This window comes from Octopus bimaculoides, chromosome 1 (assembly GCF_046866305.1).
Source record: "Octopus bimaculoides isolate indiv1 chromosome 1, ASM4686630v1, whole genome shotgun sequence".
Classification (NCBI taxonomy): domain Eukaryota; kingdom Metazoa; phylum Mollusca; class Cephalopoda; order Octopoda; family Octopodidae; genus Octopus; species Octopus bimaculoides.
The window spans coordinates 193763659-193788023 of record NC_142928.1 but is presented as its reverse complement, the minus strand read 5'-3'; the positions used below and the strand labels follow the sequence as shown (position 1 = coordinate 193788023).

At 35.8% G+C, this 24365-nt stretch overlaps 1 protein-coding gene across 4 annotated transcripts in view; it reads right to left on the bottom strand.

Annotated features, from left to right (window-relative positions):
• LOC106871609 (stabilin-2) overlaps positions 1 to 24365 on the bottom strand; it is a 108381-nt gene that overhangs the window by 44804 nt on the left and 39212 nt on the right. For 3 of the 4 annotated variants that reach the window (XM_089364469.1, XM_089364491.1, XM_089364480.1), the window contains exons 7-19: positions 23676 to 23875; positions 22125 to 22258; positions 21412 to 21475; positions 16008 to 16172; positions 13703 to 13843; positions 12007 to 12153; positions 10284 to 10346; positions 7971 to 8084; positions 7771 to 7821; positions 5780 to 5860; positions 3962 to 4117; positions 2719 to 2778; positions 741 to 836 (exon numbers count right to left, since the gene is read on the bottom strand). In XM_089364469.1, coding sequence (XP_089220595.1) covers positions 741 to 836; positions 2719 to 2778; positions 3962 to 4117; positions 5780 to 5860; positions 7771 to 7821; positions 7971 to 8084; positions 10284 to 10346; positions 12007 to 12153; positions 13703 to 13843; positions 16008 to 16172; positions 21412 to 21475; positions 22125 to 22258; positions 23676 to 23875 — 1472 coding nt within the window. The remainder of the gene's footprint in view (positions 1 to 740; positions 837 to 2718; positions 2779 to 3961; positions 4118 to 5779; positions 5861 to 7770; positions 7822 to 7970; positions 8085 to 10283; positions 10347 to 12006; positions 12154 to 13702; positions 13844 to 16007; positions 16173 to 21411; positions 21476 to 22124; positions 22259 to 23675; positions 23876 to 24365) is intronic. The other variant, XM_089364502.1, reaches the window with a different exon arrangement.

The window sequence follows — 24365 nt, the reverse complement described above, 5'->3', positions numbered from 1 at the left end:
AAAAGTATTAATGCAGAAAGCCAAAAGAGCTCTTTAGATTCTAAGTTCAAATCCCATCAAATGTATACATATATATATGCCAGGGCCACCTGACTAGCTCCCATGCTGGTAGCACGTAAAAAGCACCATTTGAGCGTGATCAATACCAGTGCCACCTGACTGGCCCCCATGCTGGTGACACATGAAACGCACCCACTACACTCTTGGAGTGGTTGGCATTAGGAATGGCATCCAGCTGTAGAAACCTTGCCAGAACAGATTGGAGCCTGGTGCAGCCTCAGTCAAACCGTCCAACCCATTCTAGCATGGAAAATGAACATTAAAAGACGATGATGATATATATGCTTGTGTGCGTGCGCATGCACGTGCACATGCACACACACATCTATACTCACCAATATTACACTAATATAATCCTATATATATAAAACTCCAAAATATTTGCCATAGATAGCACCAAAAGTACCAAACACTAGGAAGGATCCATCAGAAAATTGTATTAAAATTAGTAAACAGTCACATTTTCTTTACCTCCTATTTTGAAGAGTTACACATGCATAATCTCTATTTTAAAACTTTGAAACCCATTTTATGACAAAGGGAGAAAAAGGAAGAAACAGTAATAGAAATGATATATGTTGACTGAAGAACGAGTCCTTTGTCTCATAGAATGGAATATTGTATTTCATATCTAATGTCTGTGCTTAGAATTGAGAAAGAATAGAACAGAATGTACTTACAATAACTTTTCGACGACAAATCCGTTGGCAACCTTTCCGCCTGGTGTAAGTGTATTTCAGGTTTATTTGGTAGGTGCAGTTTTTATATATTTTATCCTGACAAAATAATCATGAATTAAAATATATTCTGTGTTTAACCATTTTGATACCAATCTGTCTGAAGCTGTCTTTGGCTTTATGATACAAATTCCTGGTTTTAATGTGATCTAAATCAAACTAAACAATTGCAGCATGGAAGGTGTTTATAAGCCATTTATGAAACACACAAAAACCGTTAGATTCACTTCGACATTTAAATTTAATTTGCCAAAATATTTTCGGCACTTTGAGACCGTGACCTGTTCACTGACAAAATTCCGTGCTGCATCTAAGAAAGTAACAGTTAGTTCATGAACTAACTGTTACTAACTGTTACTTTCTCAGATGCAGTACGGAATTTTGCCAAAATATTTTGGCAAATTAAATTTAAATATTGAAGTGAATCTAACGGTTTTTGTGTGTTTCTTAAATGGCTTATAAACATCTTCCACGCTGCAATTGTTTTCGTTCCAGCACATGATCTTAGATCAGGTCACTTGTTATGCAAGTACATCTCCCTAAATTAAAATCTTCTACAGAATTTCATGTTTATGTTTCAAAACCCCAGCTTAATAATGACATAATTATTTTACTAAAATTCTTCAATGTTTTCAAAATTAATTCAAAGGAAAAGTCAGAGTAATTCAGCAGAAATATGGGAGCACAAGGGTTAAAATACATTTCAAGTTGGCCCCTGAAAAATAACACTACGTCCAGCTTGCTATCTCAGATGAAAAACTGAAAAAGTTACATAAACTAGGTGCAGGCATAGCTGTATGCTAAAAAGTTTGCTTCCCAACCACATGGTCCAAGGTTCAGTCCCTACTGCATGGCACCTTGGGCAAGTGTCTTCTGCTATAGTCTTAGGCCAACCAAAGCCTTGTGAGTGGATTCGGTAAGCAGAAAATGAAAGAAGCTCATCGTGTGTGTGTGTGTGTGTGTGTGTGTGTGTGTGTGTGTGTGTGTGTGTGTGTGTGTGTGTGTGTGTGTGTGTGTGTGTGTGTGTGTGTGTGTGTGTGCCTTTGTGTCTGTCTTTGTCTCCTGCCACCACTTGACAACAGGTGTTGGTTTGTTTATGTCCCCATTGCTTAGCAGTTTATCAAAAGAGATCAATAGGTTATGTTCCAGGCTTCAAAAAAAAAAGAAAAAAAAAGTAGGATCAAATCATTCAGCTAAAAGTTCTTCAAGGTGGTGCCCCAGTTTGGCCACAGTCTAATAACTAAAACAAGCAAAATGATAAAAGATAACAGATATACTATCTGACCATCCCCACTGATATTATTAAAGAAGCAGACAACAGCAGTCCAAATTTGCCAACAAAGCATCTCCTTTGATCTCTTTATATTGTTATAAAGGATTACAGTTCTATGTTTAAGAGATGAGGAATTATGTACATTATTTACATTATTTACATTTGACAGATATTTGTCCCCATCTTGTTTGTTGTTAACACAATGTTTCAGCTGATATACCCTCCAGCCTTTATCAGGTGTCTTGGGGAAATTTCGAACCTGGGTTCTCATTCTTAAGGTATTTTTCAGTGTTAAGAGCATGGGCTACTAACCCCAAGATTTCGAGTTCAATTCCAGGCAGTGACCTGAATAATAATAATAATAATAATAATAATAATAATAATAATAATAATAATAATAATATCGAAAAATAGCTTAGGAATGAGAACCCAGGTTCGAAATTTTCCCAAGACATCTTATGAAGGCTGGAGGGTATATCAGCCAAGACGTTGTGTTAACAGCAAACAAGATGAGGACAAATATCCGTTAATTGTAAATAATGTAAATAATGTATGAATGATTGCAGTAAACATTTTACTTCAAACTTCTTGATTCAGTTGAGATATTTACACAATGCTAACCATGATCAAAACAGAAGCACTACTTACTGTTGGTATATCAGAAGGCTGCAAACAATGGAGGTCACTCTCGCACAGACCACATTCTCCCTGCAATATAACATTTGCTTTGGGATTACTGGAGGAAATAAAAACATTAAGTTTCAAATTTTATTTCAATTAATACCTTTAATCCTTTAGCATTTAATCCAGCCATATCTGACCCAAATCTTCTCCTTGTTTTACATTAAAACTAACCAGATCCAGCCTCTCATACCTACCCATCAATGTCATTCATGGTAAGAAGCTTGTTTCCCAATCACATGATTCTGGGTTCAGTCCCACTGCGTAGTACCTTAGGCAAGTGTCTTCTACTATAGCTTTGGCTGACCAAAGCTTTGTGAGTGGATTTCATAGACGGAAACTGAAAGAAGCCCGTCTATGTATATGTATGTATGCATGTATGTATTTGTGTATCTGTGTTTGTCCCCCCCCCCCACTACCATCATTCTCTTTGAGATACTTACCAACTTTTACCATTGTAAAACTGAATAGATTCTGACATAATACATTGTATTACTGAAACTACTCATTATTAGGTTGTTAGTTAATCTCAATACCACCTTGTTTGAGAAGACCTATGATTAAAGACATTCCATCCATGACCATCCCAATGTGTGAATTAGCTAAGTTTGAGTTCAAGTAATTTCATTGCATATTTAGATCACTGATTCCTGAAACAAAGGGCATTACATTCAAAGTTTCGAGAATGTCATGGAATGAATTTAGACTAGGAACATTTAAGAATTGTATCGAAAATACAAGTGATTGTAAGATTGTACCCTTTAACTTTGAGTCCAAGAAATCATCAAAGCAATGAAAGCAAATCGGTCCTGGTACCACCAGATGTATATTCTGATGAGAGACATTATAACTAAACCTTACACTGATAGGTTTTGATGTGTTCAACTGTAAATATATAGAAACATGAGAAAAGCTATGCATTGTTCTTTTCCAGTTTTACAAGATACCATTTACAACAGTTATATTATCATATTGTTTTACAACAATATGATAAAACGAAATTACCCCAGTTTGGTTCAATGTAGCACTTGTTTAGGTACAAATACAAACACTAACACTTGACACATCTTTTTATTATGAAGTCTCTTTAAGTTTGTGTCTAATACTTTAAATTGTTGAGAATGTTTTCTGTATTTTCCCTCTAAGCCTCTGCAATGTTTTTTTTTATAAAATAATATAACAATATTATTCCAAAACTTTTAATACTTACATGAACAGCTTTGAAGGTTACATTATCACAGTTATGGGGCACCAGAGTTTCCAAATCATCAGGAAAGAGTAAACCTTCGATTAAATGAACAATTCCATTCTTCACTGGAACACCTGATTGAGTCATGTTTGCATTTGGACCAAAATGAATTTGACCCTACTCAAAGACACAAAATATTTTGTAAGCACTGAAATTCATTATGAAATTTAAATACACACAAAAAAATAGTTAATTTGGAATATTATTTAGTTATTTGTTTTCTATTTTTAAAGTTTTAATAAAGTTGTACTCTTCTCAAGAATGCTACCAGTGGCATTTCAGAGAAGCTGCATTGTAGTGAATTAACTATATCCTTGATAATGGACTGAAATATTGATAAATGCACATCAAACTAATTAGCAATCATCAGCACCAGATACCAAGAGAGACAACCCTGTTTTTAATACCTTCTTTGAACCTAGGAATGCATTTCAAGCTAATTAGCTATTGTCAGCACCATATACGAAGTGGGACAACCCTGAAATGACTTTGGAAGTCATAGCTTTCATATAGAAAATTAGTTAAAAATCTCTCCTGACTGCATGCAATGCCACCAGGCTTAAAGAAATTATGCAGTGAAACCTGTGGATATGCCACTGAATCTGCTAATGAAAGCTGAGAGCTCTAGTTGTCTGATGTGACGTGATGGTGGAGATGATAGTGAATGGTAGGCTACATAGATAGAAAGAAAGAGAGAGAAAGAGAGAGAGAGAAAGAGAGAGAGAGAAAGAGAGAGAGAGACGGAGGGAGGAGAGGGAGAGATGGAAGAAGAAATTGTGACAAGTGTTAATTGAAGTGGTAGTAGTAAAAGGTAGGAAAGAAGAAGAACAAAGAGGAAAATGCTAATGGTGCACGCAGGCACACATAAACGCACACACACACACACACACATGCTCTGAGAACTGTAATATCACCATGGCCACTTTATAACTATGATGACCGCAGGTGTGTGAAGACTCATGGCTAAGTGGCTGAAGTGTTGCTAGGAATTGGACACATGACCTAATGGTCATGCGTCCAATTCCTAGCAACACATTTTGTCCTTGAGCAAGACACTTTATTTCATGTTGCACCAATCCACTCAGCTGGCAAAAATGAGTAAATATCTGTAATTCAAAGGGGCCAGCCTTGTCACATTCTGTTTCACATTGAATCTCCATGAGAGGTTAAGGGTACACATGTCTGTGGAGTGCTCAGCCACTCCACAACCTCCATTTACCATTGTCATCTTTTATTTTTAAATTATTTCTTCTTTTCTCTCTGTTTTTCAGTCATTTTCTTTCATGTTTTCCCTCTATCTCTCTTCTGTAAATGCTAATCTCTTCCTTCTCTCTCTCTCACTCTTTCTCCATATCTTTCTCTATCCACTATGATCAACACCAATGCTTTCACCACTATCACTACTTCTATAACCACCAACTGTTTTATTGTTTAAGTTATGTCCCTCAGCATGACACAAGTTGTAGGTAGGTAGGAACATACTATTGCTTTATATATACATATTCGTGATGATGATGATGATGATGATGATGATGATGATGACAATGACAATGGTGACAACAATGGTGACAACAATGATGACAAGGAGGATGAGAATTGATGGGGATGGAGATGAAGAAAGTTGTGATTATAATGAGAAAGACAGTAATGCACAGACTTAATGCCTCTTGGAAAACAATCTCCTCTGAAAAGCTTCATAAAGACAGCATAAACATGAACTAAATAACCAGATAAAAGAAAGCTCTTATTATTGAAACTGGGTAAAGAAGATTCACTTACATTACTTGATATTTTAATGCGGAATGTAGTTCTCCCCAATGAATACATTTTCTTGGAATCAATCAGATCAGTAATGGTTCTCTGGTAGAAATAAATGTAAAATCATTGAAGTTCTAAATAATTCTTACACACAAAAGGATTGACTTCCAAACAAGAATGATATTTGTTTTACTTCATCATAATCAACGTGCCAATTTTTTTAGAATACAATTATTTTCTTTTTAAATTTGAAATAAGAAATGTGAATTCTAGTAGCCAGAAGCATACTGAACTATGATGATTGAAATAAAGGTGTGTACAGCTATAGTCATAAAGGCACATGGTCTAGTGGTTAAGGTGATGTATTCATAATTACTAGATCATGGATCTGATTCCCTGAGCAAGGGGCATGTTGTGTTCTTGAGCAAAACACTTCATTTCATATTTTTCCAGTCCACTCAACTGTAAATGGGTACACCCTACGATGGCTTGGCCTTCTGATCATGGCAATATTGGCCTCCTCACCTCACCAGGAGGGTGGCATCATTTGAAAGCTAAAAAAGTGGCACAAAGCACATTGTGACCAGCAGCGTATGACAATATCAAATAGTCTGTTTGATCATGTGATCACATGAAAATTACAGTAAGCACATTCATGTACACTCAAAGATGGAAAGACCTTGGCTGCAGATACTATCTCAGAAGAGAAATTCTTCTTATAGACAATGGTGTGGGAAAAACACACCATGCAGCCATAAGTAATGTCTTTAGATTGTAAGACACATATTTCTGCATTGTTATGCTTCATCAGCTACAGACACTGGTTCTGTTGTTCATAACCTGATAAGAACTGCTGTTTTTATGTCTAAACAGCAAATAGTAAATTTGCTGAATTGTGCAAAGACTTGTCATGCTGGAATTATTTATTTAGAGACTAAAGTAAATGATTATGATATTGATGATAATACTTTAACTGAAAACAAGAATTAGGCTTTCTTGGATAAACTGAACTGTGATAATTAGCATACAACCAGCCACTGGAAGAGTTGTCCTTATATTAAACACTACAGAAAATGAGATTTATCACAGACATTATACTCTACTAGGATTCATGAAAGAATTAATTAATCACTATGTTGATATAATTTATTTTGATTATATACACTTTTACACACAAATGAACATATGCCTTTGTATGAAAAGAGACGATTCCTGTTCAAATTGCCTCCTCCCCTATTTTAATAATACTTTTATTTCATTGACTTTAGAAAGGTACAAAGTGTGACACTGAGAGATAACTTCACCATTCTTAAAGTGCTCCAACTAATGTTGTTTACCAATAAATTCTGTTTCTCCTCGTACTTGACTGTTATCCATTGACTGGAACCTTTAACAGAAGACTTAAAGAATGTCAGGAAACTATTGGCAAACATTAAATGAAGGAAACCATTTCTATTGAACTCATAAACAAATATTTGACTTCAAAAGTGCTTTCTGGTTTCTTTCCACATATATACAGTATTTGTACTATACCTACAAAGAATTTCAAATAAGTTTGCATACCTCCAATGTATTTCGGCATGTATATATGTCTGTGAGGTTAATAAGCTCACTCTACAGCAGTATGATTTGGGGCTCAATCCAACTGTATGGAAATTTTGGAAAATTGCTTTCTACCATAGTTTTTTGTTGACCAAAGTGTTATGAGTGAAATTTGCTTTATGAAAACTGTGTTGCAGAAAACTAGTTGGAGAGGCCAAACCCTTCCTGTTATTGAGTGACAGACTTAATCTATTTCTCACTTTTATACCCTCGCCTGCCCTTTGGATACCTTAAGTGGAGCCATGGTATTGCAAGCATTTAGACCCAATTGCCAGTCTGGAGATAAATCCCATGCCCTCAACACAGTCTTGGAGCCCTTCATCTAATTATTTATAATTGTGAAATAATAACCAGTAAAAAGTAACAGATATAAAAAAAATTAAAATAACAAATATGGCATTCTGTTGTACTTTTGTTTGAAGTAGATGGTTTTTCACAAGACCAATCCATGCTCCAATTCCCTGCAACAGAGAAAATATTGTGTGTTAGCAAACAAATGAACTGCATTAATTGATAAGTAAAACAATGTTAGAAACAATTACTCATTTACAGTTCTATATTTAAGAGATGAGGATAAATGATACATAAAAATATGATAAAATGTATTTACATTTTTAGACTTCAAATAATCCATCACATTTTTTGGTATTTTATCCAAAGAGGTTTTACTGGGAAGAAAAACTGTGATATTTTCTCGTCGAAACTGTTTCTCCAATCCAGTGCGCTGTAATGAATAAAGCAGAAAATATTAAAAACATATTGAAGCAGAATAATAAATGAAATGAGAAATAAGAAAAGCTTCCAACAATGCAGAAAGTTTGTTAGAAGACTTCCTTATTCTTCATTTCATTCATTATTCTACTTTTGTGCTACATTAACTCGCTTTAAAAAGCTTGTTGTAATCCAACGTTGTAATCCACTCCACTATAGCAGTACAGTAGACAAATAAAGACATGACTATTTATGACCAACTTCTCCAACTTCTTGACGACTCGACTTCCTACGTCACAGTATTTGTAACAACTAGCACATACCACTTCTCATGTGGGAAGGAGTGTTCCATTATTATTATTATTATTATCATTATCCCCCTAACAAAAGTAAATTATTTTTCTAGCTCAGCTTAGTGTTCTTTGAGGCAACTGAAAGACATTCTTAAATGAAATACATTTTGAGTTCAAACGGCCTATTTTGCTTCCTATCCTTTTCTTTTGGTATGAGTGTAATCAACCCAAAATTTTAGTTCTTACGCCTTTATTAGAAAGGAATACTTTTAGATGTGGTAGGTGTAGACCTGAGTGTGTGACTAAGAATAGGTGCAGGTATGGCTGTGTGGTTATGAAGTTTGCTTTCCAATCATATGATTTGTGGTTCAGTTTCATGATGTGATACCTTGAGCAAGTGTCTTTTACTAAGTCCTCTGGCCAATCCAAACCCTTCTAAGAGAATTTGACACTTTCTGTAATACATTATTCAATTGATTGTAAAACATGAAAATATCTATGTACAATCTCACAAACACATTTATGTAAACTTTGCCTTGTAAATTAAGTTCTGTCATATTTCTGTCCTATTACAAACCACCAGTTGCTTTAATCCACTAACAAGATGGGGTTAAAAGGTAGTAACATAATTCTAGATAGACAGCCACCTTATGTTGGCAAATAAACATTTTTTGGTTGTTATTTAAGAAGTATAAAATTTATACATAATTCATAATTGTTTAATCTCACTAATCATCTTTTAATTACCTACAGATTCTTTCAGAAGTATATTTCTAGCATTTGTTAGTTTGCATTTTATTCAATAAAATAACTTATATTTAAAATGAAGCAACCGAAAGAAATTATTACTATCATGATTGCATCATACTTAAAAAGTCTTCATAATTTGATTTGTAACCATTATGCTGCTAAGAACAATACAAAGACAGGCGGAGAAGTGAGTGTGTATGGAAGAGATGGGGGTACATAGAATGAAGGAGAGACAGAAAGAGGGGGAAAGGAAGCAAAAATCGGTAACTGCAATAGTGACCACATCCAAATTAGTCATCATATGTAGTATGGCTGAAATCTTTCTCTTTCAATCTCTTTCTCACTCCCACACCATTGAAATTCAAAGCAAAATTAAATTAAATTCAGTCCCACCGCATGGCACCTTGGGCAAGTGTCTTCCACAATAGTCTTGGACTGACCAAAGTCTAGTGATTTACTAAGTGGAAACTGAAAGAAGCCCTTTGTGCATGTGTGTGTGTGTGTGTGTGTTTATGTGTCTTTATGTCTGTATTGTCCCCCACCAACATTTGACAACCAGTGTTAGTGTGTTTACTTTGCCCTGACATAGCAGTTTGGCAAAACAACCGATAGAATGAGTACCAGACTTTAAAAGACATAAATACTGATGTCGGTTCATTCGACTAAAATTCATCAAGGTGATGCCCCAGCATGGCCACAGTCTAATGACTGAAAGAAATAAAAGATAACAGATAAAATGATTTTAATCATTCATGAAGATTCTAATTCTTCTAGGAAATATTTTAATATTTAGTTGGAATTATTAAATGTTGACTCAGAAGAAAATGTAATTAAGAGACTTGCAGACATTTGGAGTAGGAATTACAAACCATCAGAAGCAGCATCTCAGCAACAATAAAACGATATTCACAAAGTATTTGTTGTGGTTTATTCCAACTTTAACCACCCCATGTTTTGCTTTCCAGATAAAATGTATGCATAGTAATATTATCTAATGTGTCCTTCCTTTTTTAAAGTGATTGTGTATTATTTAAGAGATATTTGATAACTATTTCTAGCATGCTAAGTGAACATGTACAAGATATTTTCCCCTGTGTAACCTGGAAAAAAACCTTTCATCCCCATTTAAGATGAGCCAAACCTTTTCCCTTAGAATAGATTGAACTTACCGTAATCCAGGATCCAAATTCTTGGAAGTCAGAATGCCCCATGATGAAAGTCACGAAATCTTGCTACAATATAAAAATTGATTGTTTTATTCAGAAAACATATGTTGGTTAGATAAAAGCAATCATCATCAAAAGTCCTGGCATTCATGTAAAGTTTGAAGATTTTTAAATGGACAGTGTTCTGTGAAATAGACAGTCCTCCAAGACTGGAAAATAAGAACAGCTGTAAGTAGATAGTGTGATTAACTTTTTAGCCTTTTAAACTGGTCATATCTGGTCAAAATATTCCACCTGTTTTATATTCAAACCAACCAGACCTGGCTTCTTGTACCTTACCTTCAAAGTGGACTACACCTTTCCTATCCCACCAAACAGATAACAACACCTACCCACTGTCTTCAGCGCTTGACATTTTTATAGAGAACTCATTTCTCATAATCATTCACTATTCCGTCCAAATAGGGTTCATTCATGAGATGTTACAGCAAAGAAGAGCACATTCACTCTCTGCCTGTGATTAGACTCAGAAAGTTTGTGAGGAACCCACTGACCCAATTTGCTGACTTTTCCCATGGCACACAGGTGTCAATGAATGGTTGAATGACCAAATCCAAGCTTCTCTGTTAATTCCTCAACAGTTACGATGGGATTTTGTTCCACCAGGGTTCGCAGGACGTCCTCATTGAGCTCTACAGATCTTCTACGATGAGGCTTGTCTTTGAGGCTATAGTTTCTGGCTCAGAATTTCTGGAACCACTGTTGAGACTGGCTTACATTTATTGTCCGTTCCTCATATACTGCATTAATATTCCTTGCACTTTCCATTGTGTTGTTGCCTTTATTGAACTCATAAAGCAAAATATGCCAAATATACACCATTATTACTTCCATTATAGCTTTGAAAAAATAACTATTAAAATTGAACTGCACTCTCCAGAACTTTCTTTAAGAATAAGGATAAGGTAAATTTACTATCTGCTTTTATAGCAAGTCGATGCAATTGAAAAAAATGCTACCTAAGAGGATTTTTACACCATTTCATGAATCAAATGCTGTAGAAAAATGTACAGTTCCATCTTAAAATTTTCAAAATAATCCTGGAATTTCAATGGATGCTGTTAATTCTGTATTTCTTTTCTTGTGAGCTTTTCTGTTAATATGAACTTTACCACATTTTTGTGACTATGAATATTTTGACACAACTGTTGTTTTTCTGTGCTATATTTTCAAATTTCTTCTCTTTTGGTCCATCGTAATCAACTTCATTTTAATAACATAATAAGCCATGGCTGACACATCACACAGGGAATTCCATTCCTACATCAAATTGTGTGATTTGAGGGAGACTTGGCAACTATTTCATAGATACTCCCACACTGGCTCATATGTTTTTTTTCCTTGCCAGTATTACTGATTCATCATTATCATCCAATAGCCTCCGTTTTCCATGCTGGCATGGGTAGGACAATTCGACAGGAGCTGGCAGGTTGGAGAGGTGTACCAAGATCCGATTGTCTGTTTTGGCACGGATTCTATGGCTGGATGCCTTTCCTAATGCCAACCCCTTTACAGAGTGTACTAGGTGCTTCTGATGTGGCACCAGCACAGGTGCTATTTGTGTGGCACCAGCATGGATGCTTTTTATGTGGCACCAGCACAGAGTAATTATTGAAGTTACATCAAAGGTAATCATACATTTAAAATAAATATAAATTCAACTTACATAGAGATTTCCTGGTATTTCTGGCTCATTCATCATAAGGTTGTTGACGATATGGATCAGTCCATTTGAGGCTCTAATATCACGATAAATACTAAGCACACGACTTCGCCTGCTTGAACCTTGGAATTTTAGAATTAGTTTTTTACCCTAGAATGAGAAGCAGAGATTCTAAAATCAATAGATTCATCAAAAAGATACACAGCTTTAATATTCTCTTAGATTTAAATATTCATTTCAGCACATGATATATAAATGCAGCTTTTATTATCATAATGTTTGAAACATATATTTTCAAATACTTCTATATGTTTCTGGGCATATTTCTTACTAAAATCATGGAAAACTTTGGAGCTCTTGTTCTAAATATTCTTGGATGAAATAAAATTCTTCCTCGTGTCTGAAGCAACAATTATGTATATTTATGAAAGAAATACAAATAATAACAGACCAACATGCATTTATATTCTGGAGTTTATAACTTAGGTGTAGGCATGAAGTTCGTTTCCAAATCTCATGGTTTGAGTTCTATCATATGGCATACTATTTTGGGCAAAAATCTTCTACTGCAATCTCAGAGTGACCCAAATCTTATGAGTGACCAATTCTGTTTTGGGGTGGTCAACTGAATTTGTCACCCAGTTTAATACCATCACTACCTTTAGTATATTTAACAGGGTCTACTCTGTAGCAAGCATTTGCAGTACATCTTCAGCCCGAAAATAGCTTCCTCTCTCCTTCCCAACAGCATCAGATGATCCTATTATCATCATCATCATCATCCTCATCATCATCATCATCATTGCCATTGTCGTTGTCATCCTCATTGTTTTAACATCCTCTTTTCCATGCTTGCATGGATTGGATGGATTTTATTGAGACAGATTTTCAACTGCCAGATGCTCTTCCTGTTACCAACCCTCACTTGTTTCCAAGCAGAGTAATATTATCCCCTGGCCAGACATGTTCTTGCAGAATATTGGAAATGAATGACACTGCTTGTATGACAGGACAGGTGCAGCCTTCTGGCTTGTTAGTCCTCAGTCAAACTGTCCAACCCATGTCAGCATGGAAAGCGGAAGTTAAATGATGATGATGATGATGATGATGATGATGATGATGATGATGATGATGATGACATCAGGACAAAAAAACACAAATACAAACCCTCACATCCATACATATATGCATATACATATACTATTATATAAGCTTTAATTCTTTTGTTACCATATTTCTGTTGAGATGTTCTGTGTTTCTTTCAATTACTTTTGAATATAAGAAAAAATTTAGTAAAATAACTGAGTTATCATTCAGCTAGTGTTAGGAACATAAATTGTGACTAAGGTTTGGTGGAAGATTTCCATTCAAAACTTAATGAAAACAAGACATTTGTACTACAGAGCCAGAGGCGATTTCAGCTGGATTAGTATCAAAAGGGTTAAGAAGAAAACCTTGCTCCAGAATCACCAAAATAGCACAGAACTTTTGCAGGAGAAAGGTAATTTTATGCCAATGAAACACTCATTACATTTGTATAGAATGACAATTTACTCCTCTTCAAAAATGCATGAGCCTCACAACTTCCATATACTAAGCATATCTGGATTTATAGCCTTTGTTTTCAAATACTATACATTTCAAGATGTGTTACTTTCAATATTCTGATCAGAGATTGAAAACTAGATTTTTGTTTTACCTTGTAAAAGAAGCGGGCAAAGTTTCCTTGTAATGTGTAGAACATGTTGTCTGTGAGATCATCTATATACACTCTTACGGGAAAAATGTGCTGGCGTAGAATTTGTCTTACATGGTCTGAATTTTCCAGAAACTGGCTAAACTGAAATTAAATCAGAAAATTACTATCTTTAAATCTCACAACCAGAGATATTCAGCGACAGTACTTTGGAGTAAAGATTATTTGCCTACATAACATGGCAGTCCTGGTTTAGGATGAATGTTGCCGTAATTTAGCCCCAGGAGACATCGTCTCCAGCTGGCTATACGACACGATCTGTGTCCTTATATTTTCGAACAAGGGAATCTGGCACCCCCACTCAGCTCAAAACAATTATTCTGTGCTGACGAAGGGAAATAACCTGGAAATCGCGATATACAGATATTGTTTTGAGGTGAGTGGGGGTGCTAGATTCCCTTGTTTGAAAATATAAGGACACAGATTGTGTCGTATAGCCAGCTGGAGACGATGTCTCCTGGGGCTAAATTACAGCAACATTCGTCCTAAACCAGGACTGCCATGTTATGTAGGCAAATAATTTTTACTCTGAAATTAAATCATCCTAAAGTGAATATCTTAATATTTAATAATCATTTTTTTTTTTCAAATATGAGTCAAATATGAGTCAGCAAACTTTCCATCTCATTGACCACTTTATGAAACAGTTACTAACTTATTCTCATATATATATATATATATATTACACGTGTGTGGGTGTGTGGGTGTGGGTGTGTGTGGGTGTGTGTGTGTAATCCAAATAATAAGACAAAGAAATACTTTAACACATCTTTAATGATCATTTACAATTGTTTCTGTACCAACTCTGTTTGCAAGGCCAGTTTACATAAAATTTGAAGTGAAAACTGATTTGGAATCTCAGTAGATACCTTATTAGCATTCTGATATAATCTAGATCTCGCAAACCACATCGAATGACAGGGAATGTACAGAATTGCTAATGATAAACAATTAAATGGTACTTCACTCAATAAGTAACTCCCAAGTTCACTTCACTGGATTTCACACAGCATACACTGTATAAAATCAAGACATCACAAACAAGAATGGAGAATTATACATCTTCAAAATTTGTTTTTATAGTATTACTCTCATTAAATTCCAGCAGAAACACATGTTAGATTGGAATTTAATGAGAATAATGCTGTGATAAACAAATAACAGATCTTTTCTGTTTGGTTGGCACTTTTCAGTTTCTTCAATTTTTGTTCCATTTGATTTTATATTTGGTATATTGGTGTAGTTTTGTAAAGTTATCATTGACATGATATTCCTTTTCACTATAAATCAATAAATAAAGAGTTAACAGCTTTTTAAAGTTTGCAAATTTTGAGTAATTTTAGTCACAGACATATAGGTGCCTATTTCTTTGGTAACAAACCAAGCTGTTACCAAGCTATTTACCATGTGTTCTTTTTGTCACTTATTAAATGCTTAAAACACATGCAGCAAGAGATACCTAAAACACATGTGGTATGAGATATAACAGCTAAATCGGCCTTAAATCACACATGTAAACTTTTTTTTTTTTTTGCTTTTGCATAATTATATGAATTCCCATGTGTAGAATACAAATTCACAAAAATTTTCTGAAAATTCAGAAAAAAAAACCAATATGAGGGATTATATGAGACATGCATAAAGCAGAATTCTGCCAATATTTCATTTGTTTACAGTTCACAACACTTGCTGTCATGCATAAAATGACAACTTCCAAATCCAGTTTTCTCACCAGGTAAAAATAATCAGAATTTAAACCTCTGTAACTGTGAAGTATCTCCTGAGATTCAGCATGGAAATTTACACCAATACATCAAATTTTAAAATTGTCACTAAACATTAAAATTTCCACAGGTGCAGCCAAGCAGGAAAGATTCCAAATAATCATAATAAGCAAATTTTAATAATACCATAATAAACAAAGTTTTGTGTTTTGTTTATACACCAAATTTGCTGCAGGATAACATCTGATATAGCTCTCTACACGAGGCTGAGTTTTAAAAAACACCTGAATGCCATGCCCCAGGTGAGACAACTCACCTCGGATTGAATCCGAGAGGGGTAGATACCAATATTTCATCATTATTGTGGATTATTAATACCATGCAGGAATTGAATCTCTGGTCTGTGACTTATATAGAAATAGAGCGAAAATATACATTCATACACACACAAGGGAGTGGAGAGAAGGAAAGAGAGAGAAGAGAGAAATATGATTATAAGTAATAATGTCTGAAAGCTTACTTACAGTAGTGTCCTGAAGCAAGTTACTAAAGCCACGATCTAATGGCACAAAGACTGTGTAATTCCCGTGTTTCGTTAATTCACCTTTGTAGACTTTTTGCAGCATCATTAGGAAATTATTTAACCTGTTCTTACCAATATCGTCTTCATCATTCATGTCTGCAATTTGCTATGAAGAAATAAAAAATTGTTACCTGAACAAGAATCATGTCTTAATGGTAATGTGAATATTTAAGAAACTAAAGAAAGCATGAAGAATGATTTTTTAGAAAACAAGGTTTAATTGCAGCAAATTCAGCACTATCATCATCATCATCGCCATCGTCATCATCATCATCCTCATCATCATCATCATCATCATCATCATCATCATCATCATCATCATCATCATCATCATCATCACCACCACCACCATTACCGTCTTCATCACCATCATTGTTTTAACGTCCGCTTTCCATGCTTGCATGAGTTAGATGGAATCTGTTGAGGCAAATCTTTCTATGGCCTGATGCCCTTCTTGTTGTCAACCCTTATCTTTTTCCAAGCAAGCTATTATTTCTCCATGTGATACTCGTTTACAACTATCATACAATGTCAAAGCAAAGAAGCACAGATGCGTGTGTTCACACACACACAAATATACATGCACGAACATGTATCCACAACAGACTCCTTTAAGTTCTCTTCAGCCAAATCCACTCAAGAGAATCAACCTGAGGGATTGCCCAAGAGGATTTCATCAGATCCTCTCAGTTCATCCCATGTCAGCATGTAAGATGGACATTAAAAGCTGATGATGTTGATGATGATAGGGAGGTGAAGATGGGGGAGGACGACGACAACAACAATGTTGGCAATTATGATGATGGCGACAACAACGATGATAAAAATAACAAGGCAATCTGTTATAGAGTGTATTACAACTAAATAGGTTCTGTAGACAAACTAAGTGTGTAGATATGGTCAGTGTTAAGGTATTAAGGCAGATTTCATTATTATCATAGAAGGTTAACTGGGAAGATAGTTTTTGTGTGTGGCAGATGCAAAGGGGCAATAAACACAGAAGATTCTATTACATGCAAAGGGGAAAAACTAGAAGTAGTTGATAGCTTCCACTACCTAGGCAACCAAGTCTGTAGTGGGGATGGTTACTCTGAGAGTGTAGCCGCTAGAATAAGAATAGGTTGGGCAAAGTTCAGGGAGCTCCTACCTCTACTGGCAACTAAGGGCCTCTCACTCAGGATAAAAGGTAGACTGTATGATGCATGTATGCAAACTGCCATGCTACATGGCAGTGAAACATGGGCCATGACTGCTGAGGACATGTGTAGGCTTGAAAGAAATGAAGCTAGTATGATTCACTGGATGTGTAATGTCAGTGTACAGACATGACAGAGTGTAAGTACCCTGAGAGAAAAGTTGTACATAAGAAGCATCAAATGTAGTGTGTAAGAGAGACGACTGCATAGGTATGGTCATGTGTTGTGTATGGATGAGGACAGCTGTGTGAGGAAGTGCCACACCCTAACTGTGGAAGGAACCTGTGGAAGGAACCTATGGAAGGAACCTGTGGAAGGAACCTGTGGAAGAGGTAGACCCAGGAACATATGGGATGAGGTGGTGAAGCATGACCTTGGAACATTGGACCTCACAGAGTCAATGACAGGAAGCAGAAACCTTTGGTAATATGCTGTGATTAAGAAGACCTGGTAACTAAAGTGAGATCGCAGCCATGGCCGATGCTACTGTTGCATGTCCGGCCCATTTAAGAGTGCCCTTGATGCATCGGGCGATATGATATGCTTGAGAAGACCTGTTGAGTCAAGTAAAACCAAAATTGTAGCTATGGCCAGTGCTCCCTGACTGACTCTTGTTACGGTGGCATGTAAAAACACCATCCAAACGTGATCGATGCCAGGTCCACCTGACTGGCTCCCATGTTGATGGCACATAAAAGCACCAACCAAATGTGGCCAATACCAGTACCCCCTGACTGGCTCCCATGCCAGTGGCATGTAAAAAACAGTATCCGAATGTGATTGATGCCAGGCCAACCTGACTGGCTCCTGTGCCGGTGGCACTTAAAAAGCACCCACTACACTCTTGGAGTGGTTGGCGTTAGGAAGGGCATCCAGCTGTAGAAACCTTACCAGATCAGATTGGAGCCTGGTGAAGCCTCCTGGCTCTCTAGACTTCAGTCATCCCATGCCAGCATGGAAAACGGATGTTAAACGATGATGATGATGATGATGATGATGATGATGCTGACGACGACAATGACGATGATGATTAAGTATGAAGTCTGGAATGTAGAAACCGTTTCTCTTACTTACAATGTTCTTTTATATATATTCTAACAGTAAAGCAAAGTGTTTTAGCATCTGACATGGATTTTATTACACTTAAAATAAGATTTTGCAGGAATTAACAGAATTACTTGCCAGGAATGAGGCCCAAGCAAATCCATAATTACAATCAATGTGACATTGATAAAAATAATAATTCTGCTAAAAAGTTAGATCATTTTTAAAATCATTTAAGATTTACAATATCTATCTATACATGTATATACATACATGCACATTTACATACATATACACACACATATAAATACGTATATACATATGTACTTTATCATCTCTCCTTCTTCCTAGCTCTCCTGTCTAACTACCTTTGTCCAACCAGTCGCCATTATTGACTGCTAACTCCACAAGTTTTTTTATTCTCTCTTTGTTTATTTCCTTGTTTTCCTTTCTGTAAAAGAGCATAGGCTCGAAACATAAAAGACTTTCTCACCTTCCTGAGCATCAAACTAATACACCTGCTTGTTGTTTATTACCTGTTTTCGTCATTTTTTTTTCTGTAAATTTCAACTATATATCATTATCGTTTAACGTCCACTTTCCATGCTAGCATGGGTTGGACGATTTGACTGAGGATTGGTGAACCAGATGGCTGCACCAGGTTCCAATCTGATCTGGCAGAGTTTCTGCAGTTGGATGCCCTTCCTAACTCCGAAAGTGTAGTGGGTGCTTTTACATGCCACCAGCATGAGGGCCAGTCTGGTGGTACTGGCAACGGCCACGCTCAAATGGTGTTTTTACATGCCACCTGCACAGGAGTCAGTCCAGTAGTGCTGGCAACGACCTCGTTCGAATGTTTTGTTCACATGCCACCGGCACGAGTGCCAGTAATGCGAAGCTGGAAACGATCGCACTCAAATAGTGCTTAATACATGCCACCGGCATGGAAGCGAGACTGCTGCTCTGGCAGTGATCCCTCTCGGATGGTGCTGTTATCGCTCCACTGGCACGGGTGCCAGTCATCGAATTTGGTTCAGTTACAATTTCACTTGCCCCAACAGGTCTTCACAAGAAGAGTTTAGTGTCCAATTAAAGAAGGTTGGCATGGGTGCCAGTCATCAAATTTGATTCGATTTTGATTTCACTTGCCTCAACAGGTCTTCGCAAGCAGGGATTTGTGTCCAAAGAAGGAAAGGTACACATAAGTGGGCTGGCTACACCCCTGGTAATACACACACACACACACACACACACAGAGTGTTCAAAAAGTCTCTCTGCAGGGAATTTTTTTGAAGACACCATCAACACTGAGAGATATTGCTCAAATATTGTCTCTCTCCATTTGTAGGCCAACTCACTGAAAGTGAAATTAATAATGCATACTTTCAGCAAGATGGAGCTACAGCACATACTTCGTGCATCACCATGGCACTACTTCAAGAGTTTTTTGGTGAACAGATTATTTTGAAGGGACTTTGGCCCCCAAGATCACCTGATTTAACACCGCCAGACTTTCTTTTCTAGGGAGCAGGTAAAGGATCAGTGTACAAGAATCGCCCAAAAACTATTAATGAGCTAAAAGACGCAATCATAACCTTCACATGGTCCATACCATGTCAGACTCTCCAAAACATGTGTAAAAGAGTCAACTTATGTATTCAAAATGAAGGACGACACTTTCAACACCTCTTATAAAGTTTTTTAAAGTCTTGTAAAGACTAATATATTCTTCTGTAGTCTTATTCTTATACCATCTTATAAATATTTATTTTGCAATGAAATATTTACTGCAGAGAGACTTTTGGAACACCCTGTATATATAATACAAATTAAAATGCTCTAATGCTGTGGTGGTCAAAGCACATAATTGTATACATATATCTTGACAGGGACTATAATCACCCCAAAAAACTGATTGAGAATTCCTTATACTGACTGGTCAGTTTTGAAAATTTCCGTTGCCTTGTCAGTAAGGACTGCTTGACTTTGGCTGATTCTGGACTGAATTCTTTGTCAGTATATATGTTTCCAACATAAAAATCTATAGATGATTTAGCGAGTAAAGATTGTTTGCCAAAATAACATGGCAGTCCTAGTTTAGGATGAATGTTGCTGTAATTTAGCCCAGGAGACATCGTCTCCAGCTGGCTATATGACATGATCTGTGTCCTTATATTTTCGAACAAGGGAATCTAGCACCTCCACTCAGCTCAAAACAATATCTGTGTATTGCGATTTCCGGGTTATTTCCTTTCATCAACACAGAATAATTGTTCGGTTAGCCAGCTGGAGACGATGTCTCCTGGGGCTAAATTACAGCAACATTCGTCCTAAACCAGGACTACTATGTTATGTTGGCAAACAATCTTTACTCCAAAGTACTGTTGCTGAATATCTCTCATTATGAGGTTTACAAATAGTAATTTTCTAATGATTTAGCAAATCGCAAATGTGTATACAGAAAACTAATATAGATAGTAGTCTGCAATTTTTTACCAAAAAGGTAAACTATAATTGTCACTAAATATGACTGGGTGTTAGAAACACCTACATTGCAAGAAATAAAAGCTAAAATGTTCTAATGTTGTAGTCAAAGCACATATTTTGTGACAATTATAATTTTACTTTTTGGTAAAACATTGCACACTGCTGCCTATATTAACTTTCCATATATATATATATATATATATATATATATATATATATACACACACACACACATGTACACATGCACACACATGCCATATTTCCTTCCATAACAGCCAACTCTGGAGAGCACAGAGTTACATAATCATGTTGTTACCTAACATCTTGTTGAACCACCTGTGCAAAACCGATTGGTAAGATCAGCCGTAATGGAGATATAATACTGATTGATATACCCACTCTATTGACAAATATATGAGTGCATATTTCTTTCTAACTTATAGATTCTTAAACAGCTAAGAAGTGGATACAGTAAATATCAGTTTGAGAATGGGAAGTAAAGGAAAGAAAATAGGGGTCGGGAAGGAGCAAGAAGAGGAGAAGGTGATAAGGGACAGTAGTAAGGATACAACGTAAATTACTGTAGAATGTTAAGAACCTTTTAGAAAAAATACTTACAACGACCAGATTTCCAATACATTCTGTACGTCCATTCCCAATATATCCCTCTTTACAGACACACCTTAAAGAAATGGAGAACAATTCAGAAATTTTTTTTTGTAATCACCACTCATGAAATGTTACTGCTGCATTTTTTGTTAAAAAATAGGCAATTTTGTGGAAGTTATGAGGAAAAAAGTTGTATGGTGTGGACCAATCTGTGGTTATGTCTCTTTTTACCTTTTTCTCAGGAATAAAACCCCCAAACTATGTTATCCTGTGTATCCTTTCTCTTGTAAAACATTGTAGTGTGATTTTTTAAGGGAACTTTGGCTCCGAGTCGAGCAGAATGACCATGAGGTGAATCTCTTGTTGGTTCTTATAACTATAGTTATCTGACCATATGTATATCTGTATGTGTGTATGTGTACGTGTATGTGTGTGTGTGTGTGTGTGAGAAGGGGAGAGAGAGAGAGAGAGGCTGTGTGTGTGTGATAGAGAAAGAGATAAACTGTATTTGTATGAAAGAACTAGACTATTTGTTTCTCTGTGAGAGAGAGAAAGAAAGAGAGAATATTTGTGAGAGAGAGAGTGAGTGTGTGTGTGAGAGAGAGAAAGAGAGAGAAAGAGCGTGTGTGTGTGAGAGAGAGAGAGAGAAAGTGAAAGTGTGTGTAAGAGAGAGAGAGAGTGTATGTGTGTGTGTGTGTGTGTGATAGTTCTCTTCAACTTACGATAATTCTTCTGGTGGAATTGTTTTACACTTGGCATATTTATGACACGGGTATGGGTTGGTAAGACAAAGATCTTTGAGACGGCACCCAATTCCATCAATCCATTCATAACCTTTGTTACATCTACATTGTCTCTGGAAAATAAACAGAAAAATTAACGTTTTCTGGAAAGTAAAATACAAATCTGGACATTGTTCTGGAAAATAAATACGAAAACTGAACAATCCCTGGAAAGTAAACACACTTGGTAAATTTGAGCAACTGCTGAGGAAAAAGCAGAATAGACTAAGAAAATTACGTTTATGGATTTGCTTTGCCTGATTCCTGATGTGAAATTGTGCGTTGAAACAGATATTGTTATATATCAGAATGGTCATTTGTTTTGTTTTTTGACAAATAAACACACGCACTATATATTCATTCTTCACTCATTCATTATTGTTCTTATTTTCTTATTTCATCTTATGTCTATTGTCGGGAAATCTTTCGTCACACATCTGTAACCTCTTCAGTGACCCTTTTCATCCATGTGTATCTTCCTACTCCGCCTAATCCATTCTAAGGAAATTATCATTTTAAAAGCAATTTATTTCTCAAAGTTGAATTTGTGTCTGTGGTTCCTATAGGTGCTGTACACAGGGCTTTGAGTCAGGGTATTTGGGGTGTTGCATGTTAGTCTGTAGGTGATACATATAGAGTCATACATCTTATGCTGTGAGTAATGCTCATATGAGAGAGCATATTAAGCCATGAATGGTGCATATATAGTAGTAGTGCACATTAATCTATGAATGATCTACATATAACCGACTGTTGTTCAACAATAAAACGATGCTGAAATTTAAAAGTCAGTAACTATAACGAACATGTTGTTTAATGTGACCTTCCCTCATAGAAAACATGACCAATTCAAGGTTATATAAAAACTAATATAATAAATCATATAACCTTGTATAAACGGTAAATGTACCTGGAATAAATGTAAAAAAATTTCCTCTAAGCTGAGTATGGTATATATACTGTGTATATCTCTGGAAATTTATCATAAGCCTCGAAATTCTGAAAAAAGAACTTCGGCTTCTACCTGCTAATTTCAGAGATTTCTGAGGCACATCGGAACATATGCAGGCTTAACTCTTCATTGCTATTCTCAGCTGGCATCATGGCCTTACTTTCCATTAAATGCTTTTGAGTCGATTCTAGAAATGAATGCTGTTTTTGATGGATTAAAATAACTGTTACCAACTGTTGTTCGGGATTAGAAGTAATTAAAGGATCATATAAATAGGAAAATATTTGCTCATTTATAAAGGCAAATCATAATTTTTATTTAGCATTTTAGTCTGAGGGGTATTATTCATAACTTTTATTGGTTTTTTACTGATGATGAGGTCAATATAGTTGTTGTTTGTCTTGAAATTTTGCAGATTAATTCGGCTACAGAAATAAAAACAGAAGCAAGTTGATTATTATACAGGTTTAGTGAGTTTGTCTTACATGGCAGAAGATATCTGAAAGTGACTGACAAACTATATTCATTTATTAACTTACCTGTCCTGGGCCAAGGAACACACAATATGAGTTCTCTGCCTGACACCCACCATTGTTCATAGCACAAGGATTGATCGGGGCACATCTTCGACGGCCGATGTTTTTATAGTTTTCATGGCAAATACAGTCATATTTTCCTGGTGTTAAGTCAACACAGTTACTATTTGCTGAACAAGGTGAGGAGGCACAGGCACTCTGAGCTGAAAATAAACATTTGCATTAATACCTAAAGGCAATGAAAATAAATTAAGAAATGATAAATCTCAAAAACCCTAACTGTTCTCAGCAGAGCAGTTATTATTATCGTTATCAACCTCACTATAATTATCCCTATTATAATCAGTAGATTGCTTGGTTGTTATAATGGTCTTATTAATACTAAATTTGCCACATAGGTTCACATAGCTACTTTTGCTCTTCATTTCAGTATTTCTATTAATTAGAATTTTTTTTGTTTGTTCGTTGATCACTTTATCTACACCGACTTATCTATTATCTTATTCTTATTATTCTTCTTATTGAAGAATTTTTATTGTTATGGTGATCGCTACCATTATTCATTCGGTCCATTACTTCTGCATATTAATGTATACTCTTATTCTCACCATTTGAAATATAATGAATTTTCTCCTCGTAACCAGCTTCAGTTAAAGCTAAATTGTTGTAGTTCTCGTTTTGTTTAACTATTTT